Here is a 23,122-nt window from a genome sequence, read left to right on the forward strand (position 1 = left end):
TTGTCTGTCTTCTAATTTAAAACCCTTGTGATTCACTGATGTCATTTATCTTTTTTAAAGTTATTCATTTAGTAACTCATTCTATTAGCTTACTCATTACTAAATAGAAAAATAACTTTCTCTTATAAGCAGACTAACCAGTGCCATCATCATGTCTATCATAAAATTTTAAGATAAAAGTATGGATAAAATTCAGGAACTTGCATTTAATTGAAATGATACTTTGTTTCTGTACGACTGTAAGACGAGTTCTTGTGTTAATAAATAGCTCTTATTTACTGTACAGCACTATATTTGTAAGCATTCATATGGATTTACTGCTTGTACTTTGACACCTTTAACATTTATTAAACATAAAAGATAAATGATTGACATTTCAGAAATGATACAAATCACCTAGTCTATTCAAAATTATTATTATTATTATTTGTGACTATTTACCATATATATTAAGTTACAATAAAATGCAGTAGCAACATTAAAGCCTGCTTTATAAGTTGACTATAAGCAGTAGACTAGACTATTAAGAGTTTAGCTTTTGTCATGATGTGGAACTGACAACTGTATAAGTAAATCTGACTGCAGTTCAGTGCAAGGGGGCAATCCTCTGCCCAGAGCCACTGTTCAAGAGTCAGGATGAATGTAGAACTTGTTGCCGCAGTGTCGCAGTATATTACTGTAAATGCTGGACCATTGCCATGGCTACCGCATGAAGATGATGGGCTGTAGGCAGCTGCAGCACTGATGCCTCTTCATAATGAAAAACCCATGTTTAATGGTATAAAATTAACGTTACACCCACAACAAAGACGTTATTTTTCTGGAGTCTGTGTGGTTCCCATAAGCACTTGCACTATTTCACTATTTACAGATGACTTTTGTGTAATATACTGCAAGGCAGTCTTATTAAATTACAGGTAGTGCATAAAAAATAATAAACAACTGTATTCGTGATAATTCGTGAGTATGTTTTATAAGCGAACATTTTTTATATATAAAACAGTGGCAAAACTGTCAGGAAATGTGTATTTGACTATATGAGCTCATTTAACATTAAAACAACCATGCGTTGTCAAAATAGCTCTAAAACTGTGTTTTCTCTCTCCCTAAGTAGTTGTTAAATAGAATCGATAGCTACGGTTCCATGTCAAGGTAGGCTATGTATGAGCATGAGATGATAAACAAAAGCAGAAATGCGCGCAGCAGCGTGCCGTTACACCTGTTAGTGCGCATGCGCTTCAGGTGACCTGCTCTATGCCGCATTTTTAGGCATTAGAACGCGCCTATGATGCCCAAAAATGATGTACATGCAGAGAGCTAGCTAAGTTTTGACACACAGACATTAATAAACAAGCGCAGCTCACCTACACGTCTCCAATATATTGGTAATAAAATCCTGCGCTTAGAAGCCTGTTTATCCACATGCACACATCAAGAAGCGTCCGACTCAAGTTATTTGCTGTCGGTATCCTTCATTGCTCAGCGCAGTAAATCCACACGGTGATATCCTCTTACAGGCCCAAACACAATAACACCGCAGCGCCGTGTCCGTGTTCACGCATTCCTGCTCCTCCACTTTCTCTCATCAGCATGAGGGTTTATCCGTCCAGGTCCTGAGCTGGAGATTATTCTGATGGATGTGGAGTTAGACGCGTTGACTCCGCCCCGCATATACCGCTACACTATTTACTGTCATTCCGCAGGAATAACCCGCGTGTTCGGAGGGCGTGGATTCTGACAGATTCTCAAAAGACCCAGAAAAAACATCCGATGTGACATTTAGATTGCAGTGCTCTAGCGCTTGGTGCATCACAAGCACATTGAATTTAAAGATGCAAAGTCATGTTTTGTTATTGTATTAAATTACTGTCGCAGTTTTATGAAATGGTGTGACGAAACAGACACGAAGCCAAAGGACTTATAACTGTATGACGTGGATGACCTCAGAGATATTACCGAAAACTTACGCAACAACAAAGCAATTCTACAGAAATCCGGGACAAAATAATATCCTAGTCAGAAAATAAGACCCAAATAGGGTACAATGTGTTGTTTTAGTTGTTCAAATAAATTTTTTAATATTAGCCTATTATATTTTTATACAAGAATTGATATATTATAATATTAATTATTTACTTATGTAGACATAGGTAAATGATTAATATTATGAACACGAAAATAAAACATACAGGCTGAAATAGATATTGCGATTATTATTTTGAATAAGATGAATAAGATAATACTTTATTGGTATAATTAAATTTATTCATGTTTTATTTTTTATTTATTCATTTATTTATTTTAATTTCTTATTATCACCCACTGAATAATGGCTATAATTCACATACAGTAGGCTGATGATGTTTGCCATGTCCTTTTTGTGTTTTGAAGGACAGTGCTGTATGCTTAACATACTTGATGACCCTACATATGTAATGTCTGTATGATCTATATTGTTACCTATAATTAGCATTTGTTGGACAGAGTTGTGTGAATAATGAGGGTGAACTCGGCTGCAGGCAAGAACAGCCTAACAGACCACAAGACCATAGATAAGTGTGTGTGTGTGTGTGTGTGTGTGTGTGTGTGTGTGTGTGTGTGTGTGTGTGTGTGTGTATGTAGTATACATTTTAAGTATAAAGTAGCTATGTTTTTTTATGTGCAATTTATTGAGCTTAAAGAAAGCATTTGCTGACCAAAAGTCTTTGTGTTTACTGTTGCTGCAGTGCAGAGTGTCAAATTCAAGGCTACTTATGACTCCTGTAAATATAGACCATGTCAGAAGATAGGATGTGTCCGTGCGTATGTGTGTGTGTGTGTGTGTGTGTGTGTGTGTGTGTGTGTGTGTGTGTGTGTGTGTGTGTGTGTGTGTGTGTGTGTTGTGTCTCAGGGAAACTGAGATAGATTCTTGCAGAGACTGCTTTGGATGATGATGATTTAATATGCTACCATACATATGTAACCAACAACTAGAATCAAATAATTCATCATTTTATTTGCACAGTTTGGGTACACTAATTTCTATAAGCTACAGTACAAGTTCTAACACAGTGAATGTAATGTTTCAGACAGAAATCTATAGTAGTATATTTTAACAGTAAAAACAATATTTCAGGCACTCAACAAATTATATTTACATGGCTGTTTCCTCCATTGATTCATCCCTGATTAAATTAGATTAGATTTAATTACAGGATTAAAATGAATAATTTTACTTTTAGACAAAGAGTTGCTGTTTACACTACAAAGATTGTTTATGTGAGCAAAACAAGCTATTATCTTATGCTGTACTAAATGAAACTTACTAATAAAGATGAATGCAACCTTAGAAAACTGTTTCACAGTATAACCATGCACAGCATTAAAATCAACACCTTGGATATATCAATAAATTACAGTAAATAATACTTGTAATGCTGTGATGGATACTAAAAATGATTCATTTCCTGCTGCTCATTTGATACTGTTTTGTTAGATATCCATTTTTTCTTTGATTTGGCATCCATTAAAAAATGATATGTGAAAATACTAGTCCCAAGAACAGAAGTTCAATATTTACTGATAAAACATGACACTTGGCTGTTATCAGACGCTAACATGGGGGACATCTACAAAAGCCTTAAACTTCCATCAGGCTCAGTGGGTTTGGGGTTGGACTGGTGTTACAGATCATCAGACTCAGGGATCTCAAAAGGCTCCAGAGAGACGGTGGGTAAAATTAAAGGTGTGCCTTCAGAGATCCACCCCTGGGCTGTCCTGTTGAAAGTGGGCCGCTTGGCTGAATGATCCTGAAGCTCAGGGTATTGAGGAGTATTCAAGTCCATCTCTGGAAGCTTAAAGGTGATTCCTCGTGGAGCTTTTTCGAAACCGCCAAATGGTGTAGCAACCCTGAGAAACAGAGTTTTATTTTAGTGAAGCATCTCTACAGGTGTACGTTCTACAGTTTCTGATAAAAAAAGAAATTATATTTATTTAAATGATATTTTTAACAATATATCTACATGATGTACTGTTTTGTATATTTAAAATACACTGACAACCACCACTTAAATCATAACTCACTATAAACAAGCTTTTTCCGTGAGCTGAAGTAAATGCACAAGATCAGAAAGTGCCATGTTTACAAATACTGAACAGATATAATTGCAAACATTGAAACATCAGCAGCAAGATTCAACATAAAAAATCTGCATATCTTTAAAAAAAAAAGCTAAGCAAAAGAATTGCATAATATTCAATAGCTTTAAAATAATATGGATATTAGGTGACTATGCTTATGTTTTCTATGAGTTTTATGCTTATGTTTTGTCCTCTGATAAATAGACTAAATAGATTATAAATAGATTTGTCATTTCTAAAAGATGTAATGGTAACAGTGATTTACTTTATGATAACTAATGATAAATATGTTTAATAAATTTTTATTCATTTATTTAGATTTTTGTGATTAAATATTTTGCTCTAAAGTAACTTAAAAACAAAACTTTGCTGTAAATTTTATATTTATTATATTTATATATTTATCACTTTATATTTGAAATCAAATTGATAAGGTAATGATCAATTGTGTGTATTGATATCATGATGGGGTATATACAGCAGAAAATAATAATAATTATGATGATGATGATGATGATGATGATGATGATGATAAAATCTTGAACACCACTGTCATCAGTTCCTTTAAAAAACTATTGGGATTTATGGATATTGAGACTGCACCTCCTGTTCATTTCCTCAGGATGGTGCTGTACTGCTCAGATTAAAGGACTAAATGTTGTCTGTCCCCCCTTGGCAACTATATATGTCTCATACATAAAAAAAACTTTACAATGTAAACTGCCATTACTACTATTTAATGAAAAAAAAAATATTACTAAGCATACATAACCTTTAAAACAATGTAAAAGCATTTAATGTAAATAGATCAACATATTTTATAAGGGTATTCTGTTGAAAGTAAATTGTTCTAAATACTTGCATGGGTATATGGTCAAATTGGGATTCTCAACAGAAAAACTGTGAAAAAACTAAGATTAAAATCGTTTTTTTCACTTATGTTTTCTTTTTGAAGCGAGATAATCAAGTTCTTTCATTTCGTGTGTTAGATTATGGTGGTGTGAGTAAATGCTGAAAACACTACCCACTTTCATTACTTTCAACTACTGTAAAGGGAAGAATCTGCACTTGTTATGATTTATCGTCTTCATTTATTTTTCTTATAATATTTGTTGTATCAATGCAGCACGGTAGCGCAGTGGGTAGCACAATCGCCTGACAGCAAGAAAGTCAATGGTTTGAGCCCCGGCTGGGTCAATTGGCATTTCTGTGTGGAGTTTGCATGTTCTCCCCGTGTTCGCGTGAGTTTCCTTTCGGGTGCTCTGGTTTCCCCCACAAGCCTAAAAGCATGTGGTATAGATGAATTGGGTAAGCTAAACTGTCTATAGTGTGTGTATGTGTATGTGTGTGATGGAGTGTATGGATGTTTCCCAGTGATGGGTTGTAGCTGGAAGGGAATTGGCTGCGTAAAACACGTGCTGGATAAATTTGTAGTTTATTCTGCTATGACTAAGCCTAAAAGAAAATGAATGAATGAATGAATTTGTCAAATCAGAACAGAGCAAATTTTGTTTGTCTTTTGTTAAATGTGAAACATTTTGTGCTGCCATATTGGCCAGGTCACCCTATAAGAAGAGATCTGGATCTGTCCTGATAAAATATATATTTTCATAAAAATGTAATTGAAACCAAATAATATACTATTGTTAAAACAGTATTCACATATTTCTGGTGTTTCATGATGACCATAAGAAACAAAATGCAGTACCTATTAAAGCTTTTGTAGTCAGGCAGCTCTACTTTCGGTTCAGGCACTGGCATGTGAACTTTAAGTGTGTCAGCCAGTGTGGGGTCATTGATGATGGCCTCTTCCCAGGGGGAGTGGTAGGATTTGGGCATAGCTGTGGCATTAAACCTCTCTGGAGGAATGTTTGTCAAAGGACCTCCATATCCTGAGAGAAAAATACAAATAAAAATTCAGTGGATATAGTAATGAAGAGATGAAGGTTTAAATACATTGTAGTTCTCAACAATTGTAGTTAATCTTGTACAGGACAAACAATATAAATTAAAATGCGTGAACTGAAATTAAAATGAAAGGAGCAAAAGTAAATCAGGTAGATTAAACTGAAAGAAAATAAAATAACCTACAATTCAAAAAGTCAAAGTAATGCAAAATGGAGGTTTGTTTTTGTTCTTGTGGAACAATGTAATCTTAAAGACTGTTGCAAAGCAAAATCAGCAAACATTTACTGAACATTCAAACAGACACGCATACCGCTTTTAACCTTTTTAAAGTTACTCAGAGTGATTCACTCAGCTAGAAATAGTGAGTTGGGGTTGGCATGTGCTGTCACTATCATGTTCTCTTTTCACTCGCTCTGATTCCACTGCACTTGCTCTTTCACAAACGATACAAGGCTTTATAAGCATCTCCCAAGCTATTGAAAGTGGATAATAAGCAAGACTATAGCAAACCTCCTGACTCATGAGCCATTACAAATATACAATAAATGTATTATTTTTTATGAGCTTACTTTCTTCAACATTTTAAGAGCAATGCAGATGTGTATGCCCCTTTAAAACACACTGTTAACCCTTACTGTAGATTATGCAGTAAATAACTGTAAAATAGCCAGTGTTTAGCTGTAATGAAAGAAAACAGTATTTTACTGTAAAAGAAGCAGGATTTGTATGAAATTCTGTAGTGCAAAGAATAAATCACAGTAATTTACTCTATGTATCCATTACAGATATTTACTGTCATAATAAATGGTAAATTACTGATCAACCATTACTGCCCCATCTACTCTGATGCTTTATGTTGCTATTTATATTTATTATATAATTTTATATATATTTACTGTTCAGTTTTGATATGTGAATGGTCAGTATTGAGGGGAGAGTGGGACATTGCATTGATGATAAGCTGAATTTCACTGCAGCCATGTGTTTTCTTTGGTTTCTTTTATGTTTTAACATTGAGTATCAGGAGTCAACCAATGCCACAGAGATCATTAAAGGCTAAGCATATATGGATGAAATGCATTTAAAGGCAAAAATATTCACACAGAGCAAAGAAACTGTCATAATAATTCTTATAACTTTGTTTACGTTTCTATAATTAGTCTAATTTGCCTAATTTAACCTATAGTTCAGCTTTTAACTTGCACTTTCAACTGAATATTAGTATTTTGCTAAATGACTAGTAAAAATGTGTTATTTAAAAAATATATCTTAAACAGCACGTACATACATGTTTGCAGAGACTCAATGAATTTGTTTGGAAAACTTCAATTAAAGTAAGTAAAAGTGGCATTAACAGTATAGTTTAAAGACTTTCCTACATAAATGTATAAATCATGTAATTTTGGTGTTTTTTTATTATTACTACAGATTTGGGACTACATGAGGATCAGATTATTTATCATCATTTTTTTTTCTATGGATGAAGTTTGCATATTTTAATTGTTTTTATTAAACAATATGTGCATAATTGTGATAAATGTAGGCAGTTGCTTTGAAAATATGCTATGCTCCAGGGGTGTCAAACTACTAGAGGGCCGAAGCCTAGCAGAATTTAGTTCCAGCCCTGCTTCAACACACTACCTTTAGATTTAGTTTGATCAGGTGTGCTTAATTAGGGTTAAAGCTTAACTGCACTCTTCCCCTGTAGATTATGCAGTAAATAACTGCAAACTAGTCAGTGTTTTGCTGTAATGAAAGGAAACAGTATTTTACTGTAAAAGGAGTAGAGTTTGTATAAAATTGTGTAATGCAAAGGATAAATTACAGTAATTTACTTTATGTACTGTGACAATAAATGGCAAATTACTGTTCAACCATTACTGTCCCATTTACTCTGATGCTTCATGTTGCTGTTTATAGAGACGTGCATTTTAAAGTCAGAAGACAATGATTTAGGCCTCACCACACTCCCACAGGCTGTCTTATTCTAAACACAAAGGTATTAGAAAAAGTTTTCAGAAAATGCTGGCTCTTTAAGGGAGCCAGGTGTTTGATTTGTTTACTGCTGAGTGTGCTCTATTCTCTGTCTATCAATTCAGATGTAGAGTCTGATGTTTTAGGCTTTAAATAAGAATCTACAATGAGTAAGTAAAATGTGTTAAAATGTTTTTGAGGGTTTCTAAAATAAGGCTGTGTTTTAAGTTATATTGTTGTTATCTTGAACTGTGTACTTGAAAGCTACATTGTTAGCTAGTTAGCCTCTCCTCGCTTTTAAGTATATTTATTTATTGGATATTGCATATTGCAATAATGTACAGATGCTAAAAGTTTATGCACATAAAAACCAATAAATTCCATCACCTCAGTAAGTTAACATGTGCACAGAAATCATCACAGGGAATCACAAAAAATATGATACAAATAACTATCCACACACAAAAGCTCCATTGTCAGGTCCCAGGTTGTGAGTTTGTTGCAAAGTATTTTTCAGAGCTGTGTTTCCACCTATGAATTTATATTAGAAACAATAGAAAAGTTTGTGGTCATGAGATTTTAAAGTAGATAATAATTATAGCAATAAAAGATTGGATCCTTTGGATTTTCGGTGTTGCCGACTTTGTTTTTGTTTTTTATACTTATTTTGAACTTTTTATTGAGAATTGACACAGTATCTGCCTGTGTTTGACAAACATGTATATATATATATATATATATATATATATATATATATATATATATATAGAGAGAGAGAGAGAGAGAGAGAGAGAGAAAGAGAGAGAGAGAGAGAGAATATGTGTGTGTTCTTTTCATATGCTTATTTTTTCATTATTTGAAACTTTAAAAAATAAAATAAATATTTTGTGTTTTTTGCTGTTTAGTTTTTTCTTTTTTTGCATGGTCAGCATTGAGGAGAGAGAAACACATTTTACTGCAGCACTTTCTGTGTGTGTGTGTGTGTGTGTGTGTGTGTGTGTGTGTGTGTGTGTGTGTGTGTGTGTGTGTGTGTGTGTGTGTGTGTGCGTGCGTGCGTGCGTGCGTGTGTGTGTGCATGCATGCATTTTTTTATTTGATATGTGATTGTGATAAATGTTGGCAGTTGCTTTAAAAATATGCTATATACCATGGGGGTCAAACTCCAAGTTCATGGAGGACAGCAGCGCAGCAGAGTTTAGTTCACACCCTGCTTCAACATTACCTGTAGATTTCTAACAAGCCTTAATTAGTTTGATCAGGTGTGTTCAATTAGAGTTACAGCTTAAAGTCCCAGTCACACTGCACTTTTCTTCCTCTAGACTTCCATTCATACGCATGTGAATGCTGCAGACCTGGAATGCTAGCTCATGCAAAAAATTTCACTGTTCGCAGCATTGGAAAGTTCAAACTTGGAGATCTCTGACCTGCGAAATCACATCATGTGATTGCTTGAGACCAATCAAAGATCAAAACATGACCTGTCTGAACAAAAATTTTAACTATGGACCAGTCGCTTGTTTTTTCAATCTCTAATTATTTTGTTTAATCCCACTTCTTTTCGCAGTGCCGTATGACAGAATTTTGCATGCTCAAACGTTAGTGTGACCGCAGCCTTACTGTGCAGACCTGTAATATGAAAGATGACATTTATATCTGCTGATTTCTTAATTTTGTTATACATTTTCTGTTGTATATTTGTTTGCTGCCAAAACAATAAAATACATTTGTCTAAATTTTTATGCCTTCTATTTTTAATAACAGGTAAGAATACTAATTAATCTTAGTAAGACTATGACATACTATTAATGTGTATGCAGTATAATGCTGTGAGTTGTAACACCACAGTACAGTAATTAACTGTACACAGTTTCCAGTTAGTTACCACTACTGCTCTATTACAGTAATTAACTGGCAACACTGTTGCCAGCTACTCACTGTAATGGTTCGGTTACAGTAAATAACTGGCAACACTGTTGCCAGCCACTCACTGTAATGGTTAAGTTACAGTAATTAAATGGCAACAGTGTTGCCAGTTACTTACTGTAACCAAACTTTTACAGTGAGTAACTGGCAACAGTGTTGCCAGTATTCTACTGTAAAAATGCCCGGTAAGGTCTAACAGTGCAGAGTTGAGAATTTATTTAATCCACTCACACAAGCATTTATCACTTTTTTTAGTAGTATTTTCAGTAGTCGTCTTCAGTAGTATTTTATTGTTCTTGTTCTGTCTCCTAATGTCATTTAATTTCTGACTGTGAAACAATGGCCTGACTCAGTGTTTACAACTTAAATATGAGATAAACTAAATAATGTGAAATCTGTTCAAAAGATGTGCCAGTCTTACTGTACGCACGGTTACAAAACAGGGCAGTGATTAAAGTTTGTAAACAACCTTTGATTGCTAAAAGGTCTAATTTTACTGCTTATTTGAGGTATGCAATCTGAAACTGTTCTCCTATCAGCAGTTTTGGAACATATACAAACACAAGCAACAAGCACACTATAAAATGAGATAATTGAAAATGATCAGACAGTGAGCCATTCTAAAGTGACTGAAGCAGACTGTCCAGATAGAGGCCAAAGGGAAAGGTTTGTTGTTTCAAATTTGTCATTTAAAAAAATGTTTGCAATGTTTCTATCTCAAGCATGTCCCACAAAAAGGCAAATCTTCCATAAAAGACAAATGCATGGAAGGTAATGTGGGCAATCAGTTCAACACCACAGATGCAACTGGTTTTCTTTTTCAGCTCTGGATAGAGAGATCTTATCATAGAGTTTATCTAAGTTCGAACCTTCAGGAAACAAAGTTTCATGGTTTGAGTATGTTTTCTGCAGCAGGAGCAGGTAGCACTTTATAATAACTACACACTATGAATCATTTATTAATCTAGTGAGTTCATTATCTGTTAAGCATTAACTCTACATTAATAAACATTAGTAAGCAGTTAATAACTGCAGCTACAAATGCTGTATTCTTGTAACCAAGAATATAACCACATTTATAACCTTAATAATTGTGCTTACATAAAAAGTGACTGGTTGATTTTTCATTATACTAAATTAAGTATTGCATCATTTACAAACCATTTGTATTTAAGAGTAGTTGGAGGCTTTTACGATCATTCAGAATGAGTTAGAAAATGATTAATAAACTATTAAAATTAACATTTATATATCTTATTGTTCAGGCATATGGTAGTAGTTAACTAATATGTTAATAAATGCTTTATTAACTCAACTTCATGCAGTTTTGTGACCTTAACTAAAGTGAGGACTATTAATGTTTTATAAATCCCTTATAAATGACTTGGTATCAAATGAACATTAATCTTTGCAATATCTAAAAAGTAAAATTATTGTAAAGTTTGAACATTGCTGAATAAAGGAATGTTAAATATGACATAAAATTGGATAAAACAACAACTATATAATAATTTAACAATATAATAGGATACTATGTTTAAACTACTTTTATTTTACATAAGGTTTCAAAGATTTTTTTTTTATTTGAAGTACAGTTACATTTGTGTTACAAATAAATAAAGTTGTTCATGTTTTTCCAGTTTAGAATTTAACTGAACCTTTAAATGTCATTTATAAGGGCTTTATAAAGTATTAATAGTCCTCACTTTGGATTAGGTCACAAAACTGCATGAAACTGAGTTAATAAACCATTTATTCACATACATAGCAACTGTTACTACAGTATATGCCTGAGTAATAAGATTTATAAATGTTAGTTTGAATAGTTTATTAATCATTTACTAACTCATTCTGAATGATCTAAAAAAACAACCAACTATGCTTAAATAAATGGTTTGTAAATAAAGCAATACATTCATTCATTTTCTTGTCGGCTTAGTCCCTTTATTAATCCAGCGTCGCCACAGCGGAATGAACCACCAACTTATCCAGCAAGTTTTTACGCAGCAGATGCCCTTCCAGCCGCAACCCATCTCTGGGAAACATCCACACACATTCAAACACTAAGGACAATTTAGCCTACCCAATTCACCTGTAACGCATGTCTTTGGACTGTAGGGGAAACCAGAGCACCCAGAGGAAACCCACGCAAAGGCAGGGAGAAGAAACCCACGCAAAGGCAGGGAGAAGAAACCCACGCAAAGGCAGGGAGAACATGCAAACTCCACACAGAAACGCCAACTGAGCCGAGGTTCAAACCAGTGACCCAGCGACCTTCTTGCTGTGAGGCGAGAGCACTACCTACTGCGCCACTGCCTTGCAAATAAAGCAATACTTAATTTAGAAATAGTAAAAAATAAAATATTACCAAAGTATGAAAGTACAAATATAAGGCAGATTATAAAGTCAAGAATACAGCATTTGTAGATTCAGTTATAAACCGTTTACTAACGTTTTTTAATGTAGAGTTAATTCTTAACAGATTATGAATTCACTAATTGTTGATGCTTAATAAATGGTTCGTAGTGTGTAGTTATTATAAAGTGTTACCAGCTTTTTTAATTATTTAACTTTAAATTCAAACAAAAATTTTATTTAATTTGAAGTAGAAAAAACTTTTTTCAATCTTAGATCAAAGTATAATCTTGCTTTGGACCAACCTAAAAAAGTATTGTAATTAGTTACATTTAGATAAATATATAAATTACCCTCAAATTATAGTTTTGATTTGGCTGAAAATTTCATATTATAATTTTATATAAATATATATACATACATATATATATATATATATATATATATATATATATATATATATATATATATATATATATATATATATATATATATAGTATTTAATACAGGGGCCAAGAAAGCTTTACGTGCTGCAATTTAAGAAAACGCATGCAGTTACAATAAACACCAGCAAATTAAGAAAAGATCTTCATCTGTTTGAAAGCACACATGCAATTTATAAAAAAAAAACATGCTGCATTTTCTCACAACACAAATAATTTTAAACACAATGTAAATGTTTTAAGGGGACCCAAAAATGTGACAGACGCTGCTGTGCCGTGAATATTGCTCAGTAAAGTTGTAGGGGAGTTTTTGTTTGTTTATTTTAATATCCCGATTCCCTTGTCTTTATTCATTCATTCATTCATTTTCTTGTCGGCTTAGTCCCTTTATTAATCCGGGATCGCCACTGTGGAATGAACCGCCAATTTATCCAGCACATTTTTACGCAGCAGATGCACTTCCAGCCGCTCCCCATCTCTGGGAAACATCCACACACATATTCACACACACACTCATACACTTCGGACAATTTAGCCTACCCAATTCACCTGTACCACATGTTTTTGCACTGTGGGGGAAACCGGAGCACCCGGAGGAAACCCACACGAACGCAGGGAGAACATGCAAACTCCACACAGAAATGCCAACTGAGCCGAGGATCAAACCAGCGACCCAGCAACCTTCTTGCTGTGAGGCGACAGCACTACCTACTGCACCACTGCGTCACCCTTATCTTTATTTATTACCCTAAATATCCATAAGCTAAATAACCAGGTCCATAACGTTTTAGGGTTTCCTTTAAACATTTTCACTGTGTTCCACTTTTTTCATGTTTTCATGACATTTAATCTGCTGTTTAAAGTAAAAATATTGATTTGAAAAAGGCAAATGTTTTTTAAGTTTTTAGGCGGTTGCTTTAAGACAAATTGAATAAAACAGATTATTATATTATTATATATATATATATATATATATTTTTTTTTTTTTTTTTTTTTTTTCACAATCCAATATAAAAATGTACTTTGACTGAAAGACACAGTAGTTTTAGTTAGTAGTACTTGGCTAGAGTACAGCTATAACAAAGTATGCAAACTATCAGAAGTTTCTTTGGAAACATGTGGTTCCTTTCTATATGTTCATCACCTAATCACCCAGACATTTGGATGCAGGGCAATGAATCCCATCATACAACAAAACAGGTAAAGCAGTTCCTCAAAAAAAAAAAATATATATATATATATATATATATATATATATATATATATATATATATATATATATATATATATATATATATATATATATATAAAACATTCAAATATTGAAACAACCAGGTAAAATTTTAGTCTAAACCTGATTGAAAATCTCGAAATTCTTTGGTGGAAATATTGTTGCTGGAAATTTCATTTGTGCACCCTTGTTAAAAATCCACGTTGGGTTTAGCACACACCAGACAAATGTCCTACACTGATGTATACTTTAGGCTTTAGTAATTTATAATAAACCTTTTAGTTTATTAAACCTTTTAAGTTTCTAAAACAGAATATATGTTTGTTACCTCAATTTAAATGGGCAAATTTGGGCACTCATTGCCAATTAAATGAATATGAATAATGGTACAATTATCTTGAATTAAGACAATGAAATAATGTTTCAAAAATTGTTACTTTTGACATACCTGGTGCAATGTCCTCAGGGTTCGCTGGGTTTCTGGGATCTGGTGTATTTGGTGGAGTTTTTGATGCAACTCCTTTGTTTTCTGAGTTTTCAGCATTAGCTTGATTTTCATTCTGAAATGAAATACTAATTTAAATTGTGTCCACGGTATTTCCAACATTCATCTTTGACATTAACTTTCTACATTGTGCATTGTAGTAAAAGACGTAAAAACCGTTATATTGTATATTCTAAACAGCTTTATAATAAAAAGTATATTTCACATTGTACACAAAATGGCAATAAAGTTTTAAATGAAGCAGAAAATTGTTTCTAATAGTCCCAGTCTGCTTTGCGTTCACACTGTCATTGTTAAAACTGATCAGATGCAAACTGACATCGTTTTATCAAAGAAAACACACACACACACACACACACACACACACACACACACACACACACACACACACACACACACACACACACACACACACACACACACACACAGTACCACACTTAGACACTAGAGATTGTTTTAAAGGTACAGTATGTATTTTTTGCCACTAGAGGGCATGTATTCACAACAAACAAAGACATAGGCTGTTTCTCAATATGCATTTTTCAACGATCTTGCATCCTCGTGTAACATCATCATCAACTGCCAAATTTCAGCTCCAATACTCAAGAACAGAGGATGTGTGAAAGTTCCCGGATTTGTTATTGATATCGAGGACACATTGATGCAGACTTGAGCACAAAATTCGCTTGAGAAGTCGCAGAAGTCATTGCAGCTGAATAAGGAGGTGGGAAGCGCATTTCATTTAGATTTCATTTAATTAATTTTGGAGATTTACATTATTTATCTCAGGAGTTTCCCTTAACGAATCGGTAAAAGTAAACATTACCATGAATATCTTAATTAAGGCATAAAACATTTTGTGCGTATTTGCTAAAATTCGTATTAAAATTAGTTTTATTTGTATTGTGCAACATATATTTGTAAGATCTCTATGCATAGTATATAAAATAAAAAGGGGAAAAACAAAAAATCGTTGTATGAATGCTGTAATGCTTAAATCATTTTCCAATAAAAACGTGAAGGTCGTGTGACCATCAGGAAGAACCAGGGAAGAATGTAGCATCTCATTTCTCACAGGACGGGTTCTCTGTTCTCGCGGTCTCTCGAGTTCCTTCTTTCAAAATAACTTGGCAAGACCGGTTTCCACAAGAACGCAAGTCCGTTCTTTGCGTTCTTAGAATTAAGAAACAGCCATTTGATGATGCTTTGTGAAATCATTACAAGCCACTGGACTGCTGCAGAAATAATTTTTATGGATGATCTAAAATATTAGTAATAGACAAAGGTCAAAAGCTCAGCACAGCTTTTATTGTGTGCAGCACTGTTTTATCAAATTAAATAAATTTCAAGGTTCTAGTATAATGCTGCTCTTTGCTGTCTAAAGAAAAATACAAAATACTTACATGTCTTTGGTATTATCATGTTTTCAAAAAAAAAAAAAAAAAAAAAAAAAAAAAAATATATATATATATATATATATATATATATATATTTACATATATATAAAATGTAGTATAAGTACATAAAACTGCTAAATATATAACACTGTTGTAGTGTTTTGTTTTGTTTTGTTTTTTGAAAAATTTTATATATATTATATTATATATATATCTTATATATTATGCCTTTAATCAAAGCAAACACCTTGTTAAATCAAAGCAAACCTGTCAGTAGTGAACACACCTATTGACCTTATTCTTTCACATAAGAGCAGGTGCTGCCATTGAAACCTAATTGATTTATAGACACACAGCTAATTATGCTGCTTGATGTTGCAAACTGGTATTTGCTTAATATTTTGTTTTAATTTTTAATTATAGTCATAAACATTTTTGTAAACCAAGCGGTTTGACCATTTATAAATGCAAATGAATTGGAAATCCTAAAATAATTATATAGTAAAGAGTTCACTTGCTGAAAAATTCTTAGAAACGCTAATATATCAATATCATTTTCACAGCCAGAGCGATGGAGATTTAGTGACTTTACAATTTAAATGATTCAGGATTTATTACAAGCATTTACTCCAGAGATAGTACACTGTTTATTTGTTTGTTTGTTTGTTAGAGTTGATGTGATTCACCGTACATTATAGATTTATAGCCTGGGGTACTGTATATACAGTATACAGACAGTTTATTAATTATATATTCTTTGATTGAAACATTCATTTGATAAAACACAAGATATAATTTATAATTAAAGCACAGTGGTGAGAATGGACACACACAAACACACATAGACAAACAAACAATGATAAATGAAGTAGGTTGTCAGGGACGCATGGCAGTGCTGACCCTAAAGAAGAAGCATGTGGAAGGACACTGGGCACGTGGCATTTGCTATCTTCCATGTGTGGCTGCCATTCATTCAGCTGAACACATGCTTGCTTTATCAGCCAACAAAGTAACCCCACATACAGTAGCGCAGACAAGCAAATCACAACAACAGAACAATTCAGCTTTACTGCTCTCAATATCAGTGGTAATCTGCCAATTGGAACATCAAATTAGATCTTAGTCACTTTCATCATGTGAAAAGTAGGCTAGGTGTTGTTATTATCATAATATGTCGTAATATGTATTACACTAATTTGTATGATTTGTATTAGCTCATAATGATTTGTTATGCACAACATACAGACAGGCCAGTGTGTTTGTGTAGCTGCTACTTACATTAAAAAGCGCATTGGCTTCATTCTGAATGCTTTCAAAGGTGTATTTGTCTGACCTCCGTTGTCGCATTTTAAAAAGACGTGATCCACGGTTTGACAAGAGGGAAAGTTCCTCCAGCATGATGTCTTTTGGGGTGGAAAGTTTCTTTCCCAGGTCCATAGTAACACCTGTGTTCGTTAATGTCATACAATTTATAATTATGCATTTATTTATGTATAAAAATAATGTGCACATATAAATAAACTACACTGTAAATGAACATATTGTGTTTATATATATATATATATATATATATGTATGTAGAAATGTTTGTGTGGGAGGTGTTTAGCATTAATATTAATATATGAATTAATTTGAAAATGTATGGATCATGGCATTGAAATAATGATATTCGGTGTGTAAATGAATGGTATTCAAAATTACAGTATGCAATTTGTATTATTACAGTTTAAACGCAATAATGTCTGTTAATGACATAACTATGAAAGGTATGAAAGTCATGATGTGGATGTTTCATATATGATTTATATTTAAATACATACTGCATGTACAGTATCAGGTATTCAAACAACACATCATATATCATGATATAAAGAAAACTAGAATACAAAAAGGGTGCTAGTGTGAGTCTGAATGCCTGTGTTAGACACACATTCTGTGACAGGTCACGGGACAAATCATTCAGCCTTAATAGAAACTGGTAAGTTCATTATTGAAGGGTTAAACATGATGCTTGTGATTTTTTATAATTAATAGGAGGTTATACAAGGTGCAGTCATAAGCTATTGCTGCAGCATCTTTCAGTAGAGCTTAATATGCTATTCCTAAAAGATTCCAAACAAAATTTTAAAGAAATCATAAATTTTTTTCATGTGCTCCAATGTAAAATTAACGATCTTTCAGTAGAAGAATGTTTGGAAAGCTTTAAATTACAACCCACAATTTACATAGTAAGTAAACTAAATTTACAGCATAGTTTTTTTGTAATGCTAGTGCACCTGTACAGTCTATATCCATGTACCTACAATGTAAGTAAAAGAAAACAATATAAAAAGTTTAGAGAAACAAGGGAGTAAAAAGCACTCATTTATAGCTTTAAATTGTATCGATGAGAAACAAGAGGGTAGCTAACAGTTGCAATCACAAACTTTAATGTGAATCACATTAACTGTACAAGTTATTTTAATTCAGATATTTTATCCAAGTGGCTTGAAAATGAAGGAGTTCATGTTTTTGGATAAGTTAAAGTAACAAAAGCATGTTGTCACTTATCAAAATGGTAGAAAGATTTGAATTGTGAAATATAAACTGAAATGTTTTTCTCATTATTCAGTCATATTGCACCACTGGCTTCTTTCTTTGTGATGTTACATTATTATTTAACAACAAAAGTAACAACATAAAAGAATAGTATTTCAGCAGAAATTACAGGAAAAAAAATGTTGTTTGCCCAGTTTAAAAGGTTTTCTTTCCCCAGTTGCATTGCCCACTTTTGATTAACAGCCAAATAAATCATTTATACTTTTGATATAAACCCCAGCTTTACAGTATTTAATCTCAAAGGTTTTGTAGTTGGTTTAGTTAAAGTTTTGCTTATGAATGTTTTCAGCTGCACTGCACTGTATATGCTATGTAAATTGAACACCAGAACATGCTCTTGTAAATTACCTCTACATTAGGCTGGAAATTAAAGGTGCATGTTATCCTCTTGTTTCCCCAAGATTATAATAGGCTAGGTAGACTACTATTTAAAAAAAAAAAGTGCTGTAAATTTTGTTTGTTCAATAATTGATGTATTAATGTGGGCTGTGATCTAACTCAATACAGAATACTTAATTATCTCTAATGTAAAATAATCTAACAAAAACAATGCACTGTGTTCATTGTTTATTTTTTATTTTTTTTAAACAGAGCAAGCTTTTTTTAAAATAGGAGAAGCTCTTGTTCTCCATGCTCTTTATTCTGTGCTCATTTCAGCTCCAGCACAGCTGTCCTGCCCCATCCTCCCAACTTTAGCCTCTGCAGAAATAGCCTGTGACAATGACAGAGTGAATCCACCGCTACAGGCAGCAGAGCATCCACAGATTATTTATGGCCAGAATGAGACTGTGGCCCTGAACCACACTCTAAATGTTGCCTTTTCTCTCTGTGATTGGCAGCTATGCTCTTTATTGTGCTCTGTGATTATTTGTTGCTGATCTGAGAGCAGTTTTGATAGAAGATTATACCGTTGACACCACCATGGACCTCATGGCAAAGGGCAGCTGCCTGCATCTTCCTCTCACGCACTGAAAGAGTGCTGAACTGTGACATGTTGCGTTAAATCAGAATTCCAGTGGTGCTGCAATACATAAAAGACAAAGATTTTTGGCGTGGAAAAAAATGTAAATCCTTTTTAGATGAATGAGATTGTCCTGAAAAAAACCTGTCTGAAAGAATGAAAGGTGAAAATGAGTAGTCCTGTATTAAGACAGTAAACTCTATAAATAGGATAAAATAAAATCTATTGTTATGACTTCAATTTTTTGTTATTATTCATCAAATATGTTGTCTTTTTTTCCATCACAGAATAAAAAAACATTGCAACTTTTATCTTACAGGTGGTAAAAAGCAAGTTGGGTTAGCTTAAAATTATTAAGTGTATGAATAATGTTCTCTAATTATACAAACTATACAGTATCGACAGTTACAGGTCTCAGTGAGTTTCAGTCTACTTTTTCCTTTTAAGGCAAAGTTTTTATTACTTTTAAAAAGTAAACCAATTGATTGCTTTTTACTGTGCATTTCTGACTTTTTTGCAAGTGGGATTTTGCTTCTCACATTTTTAAGTTTTCTACTCAGTATTGTGAGTTAATATCTCACATTTATAATGCTTTTAAAAACTTTGTTGATGTTTTTGTGAATAAAGTTAACGGTGAAAGTTTATTAAACTGGCTTGAAATTAAGTAGTTAACTTTATAATAAGTTAAAGTAACAAAATTATGTGGAATAACTTTTTTTAATGTAAAAATTCTTCTTTTTAATGAAAATATAAACTATAAAATTTATCACAATTAATAATGGTAAAATATAAACTGATAATTGTAACATTAATTCAGAATTCAAATGTAGTTTTTATAATATCAGGTTATTTCATATATTGCACATTTGAAATTTTATTTATTTATTTATTTATTTATTTTGCTTATATTATTTTGACCTAAATCTATTCTGACTTTTTTCTCTGAATGGAAATAAACTCAGAATTAAAATTATAATATAAAAATGTGCAACTACATATTTTATCCTGTGGCAGAAAAAAGGCTTTCACATTAGTGTTTTTTTATAACTGAAATAGAAAAGTATACCACCACTCAAAAAACGATTGTTTAAACTCCTTATTTAAAGTAAGCTGAAACAATACACTTCTTAAGTTTTTTTTTTTTTTTTTTTTGGTACAATTTAATTGTTTTATGTTCAATTAAAGTTACAAAAATGATTAAGTTACTTAATCGATCTATGTTGGGACGTCATGAAGAAATTGTGTGGAACCCAGCTTTTTTTTTAAACAGTGTTAAAATACTGTAAAAATACACAACATTTTTCACTGTAAAAAATACACAATCGATTTGTGTTGGGGCGACATGAAAAAAATGACATTAACTTATTAGCTTTTACAAGCTTTTAAGTAAATTGAACATAAAACAATTAAGTTATACCAGAAAACCTTTGATAAAACTTGTTTTAAATAAATAGTTTTTTTGAGTGTTCTTAATTCTTCTCTACAAATGGTTGATGATTAATATGCAGTTATTGATTTTTTAGCTGTGTAAAAAAATCCACACATTTAGGTTTTCCAAGTCACCAAAAGTTCTTCCTCAAAGTGTAGAGGTGAAACTTACCGGAGCATTTGCCAACTCTTTACACAGAGCAAGATGTCATATGTCATGAAGTCATATAAATCAGTGGTTATGCATGAGCTGGTGACGGAACATTGTGTGCAGGTTGTTGATTGGGTTACTGAGGCCAATCACTGCCAACAAAAACTTTCTTGGCACATTCCATTACATCCTTTACTTGCTACTCTTATCAAACACTCTCAGAGGTCATTTTCTGACACTTTCTTTTCAATGTGAGTCGAGATTCAACTAGTTTGTGTAGTCATTAAATAATCTTTTTGTTAAAGGCTAAATAATATTAACACTCTCTACTTGCATACTTTGTTGTGTCAAAATTGTAAAACTGTATATTATTATATATATAATGTATTTATTATAAAATATTATATTTTATATATAAAAATATATTATATATATTTATATATTATATATATTTTTTAAGTGTAACAATAGTTGCGTTGTTCAGAAAGGGAAATTTCTAAACAATAATTTTAAAATAGCTTTTCTTGTGTTAGAACTTCTGCCTTAGTTATCATTCTCATTTATCCTCATCATTCTTTTAAATGACTTTTAAAATGTAAAAGACACCAATGCTTTGTTATCAGTTTAAGTGTCAGAACTGTCCAGAAAACACAACCCCAGCATTGTTATAAAGCATGGTTGTTATCATGTCATCACAGCACACATTCTCTGAAGGAAGGCCATCATCTTACCTGTTAGAGCTGCGTGTTTTCTTCAGTTCAGTACCTGTACAAAGCAAGAGGTTACTTTAGGTAGATCGATCCGGCCAGATTTGTCTTTGTCTCACACTCTGTTCTTGACTTACACTGAGGTGGGGGTGTGTGCGGGTGTTAGCGGAACGCCAGCTTACATCAATAGGCTAATTTTAGCTGTGTTCAGCACTCAAACCTCTCACAATGCAATAAGATGGTATGGAGGGGGAGGGAGGTACAGCTGTAGCCTATGCATAAGAATAAAGTGTACACAAGTCTATGTAAGTGGATAAAACCGACGAGGGTTTAGTATGTAAAACAGTTTGCACCATAGACTGGGATTTTCTTGATTGTCATTTAAGACCGATTTTCAGTTTCCATCATCATTTACTAACATTTACTCAAACTTCTCTTGTGACAAACCTGGTTGAGTTTTTTTTTTCTGTTGAACACAAAATATTTTTTTTAAATGTTGGAAAAGGGTAACTATTGACTTGAATAGTATTTGTTTTCCTCCTATGGATGTCAGTGATGTTTCTAAAATTTATCAAACTATCTTGTTTTCAGTTCAACAGAAAATGGAAACTCATAAAGGTAAGGAAACATTTTGAGGGTGAGTAAATGATGAGTACAATTTTATTGTTGGTAAATGATTACTTTAAAATCTTTATTAATAATTATATATATATATATATATATATATATATATATATATATATATATATATACATACACTGTAAACTGTGACGCTCAATAATCAGGACGTGGAACCCAATTGCAAGTAAAAGTTTTTTAATGAAGATCACAGAAAAAAGACAGAGAAAATGGTGAGTGGCTGGAAGTACACAGTCTTTTAGCAGGAATAACAGTAGCGATCTTGGTCGGCAGCGCCAATAGAAAGTTCATGACACTCGTCAACAGAGTGAATCAAACAGTCATCATCAAAGGAACCGGAAGCATCTGAAAGTGAAACGAGGAAGCAACCGAGCCACTCACCACCAGCGAGAATCAGCGAGAGGATCCTGACAAAAGACAAAACACCGTGAGCATACAACGAACTGACAAAGTGAGACAGGAACGCTGAACATTTATAGGCACAAAAATGCGCTACACCTGTAGCGCGCTGATTAACAGCCGAGCGGTGACACGCAATAGTTCCGGTAACAAGGATCATGTGACCGCTCAGCTGATGCCACGAAAACAAACACCCACTGACAGGCACGCGAGTCCCACACAAGCACAGAGAGAGAAGCACACACACTTAGAAACACATACCATAAATAATGAACTGTCACTCAACGCAGACACTTCAAATGAAGAGCAGATAGATCCACAACCGTGACATTACCCTCTCCCCTACGGACGCCTCCTGGCGTCCCCAGACGAGCCTACCTGGCG

The 23,122-nt window shown here is 33.1% G+C and overlaps 2 protein-coding genes across 7 annotated transcripts in view; both read right to left on the reverse strand.

Moving 5' to 3' along the window:
- Positions 1 to 1,641, reverse strand: part of usp53b (ubiquitin specific peptidase 53b) — a 66,106-nt gene extending 64,465 nt beyond the window's left edge. For both annotated transcript variants that reach the window (XM_087237215.1, XM_087237214.1), the window contains exon 1: positions 1,365 to 1,641. The gene's annotated coding sequence lies outside the window, so the exon portion shown is untranslated. The remainder of the gene's footprint in view (positions 1 to 1,364) is intronic.
- A 1,320-nt stretch (positions 1,642 to 2,961) lies between these two features.
- Positions 2,962 to 22,170, reverse strand: myoz2b (myozenin 2b). 5 transcript variants are annotated; one of them, XM_087235326.1, is made up of 7 exons: positions 21,838 to 22,170; positions 21,725 to 21,758; positions 19,362 to 19,474; positions 17,134 to 17,300; positions 14,402 to 14,513; positions 5,828 to 6,011; positions 2,976 to 3,888 (listed from the first exon to the last, which is right to left on the reverse strand). In XM_087235326.1, exons 3-7 carry the CDS (start codon positions 19,444 to 19,446, stop codon positions 3,663 to 3,665), a joined length of 774 nt encoding a protein of 257 aa, XP_087091452.1. In that variant the 5' UTR covers positions 19,447 to 19,474; positions 21,725 to 21,758; positions 21,838 to 22,170; the 3' UTR covers positions 2,976 to 3,662.
- Between the last annotated feature and the right edge of the window lie 952 nt (positions 22,171 to 23,122).

This window comes from Danio rerio, chromosome 1, assembly GCF_052040795.2.
Source record: "Danio rerio strain M-AB ecotype USA chromosome 1, GRCz13ab, whole genome shotgun sequence".
In the NCBI taxonomy this organism is placed as follows: Eukaryota; Metazoa; Chordata; class Actinopteri; order Cypriniformes; family Danionidae; genus Danio; species Danio rerio.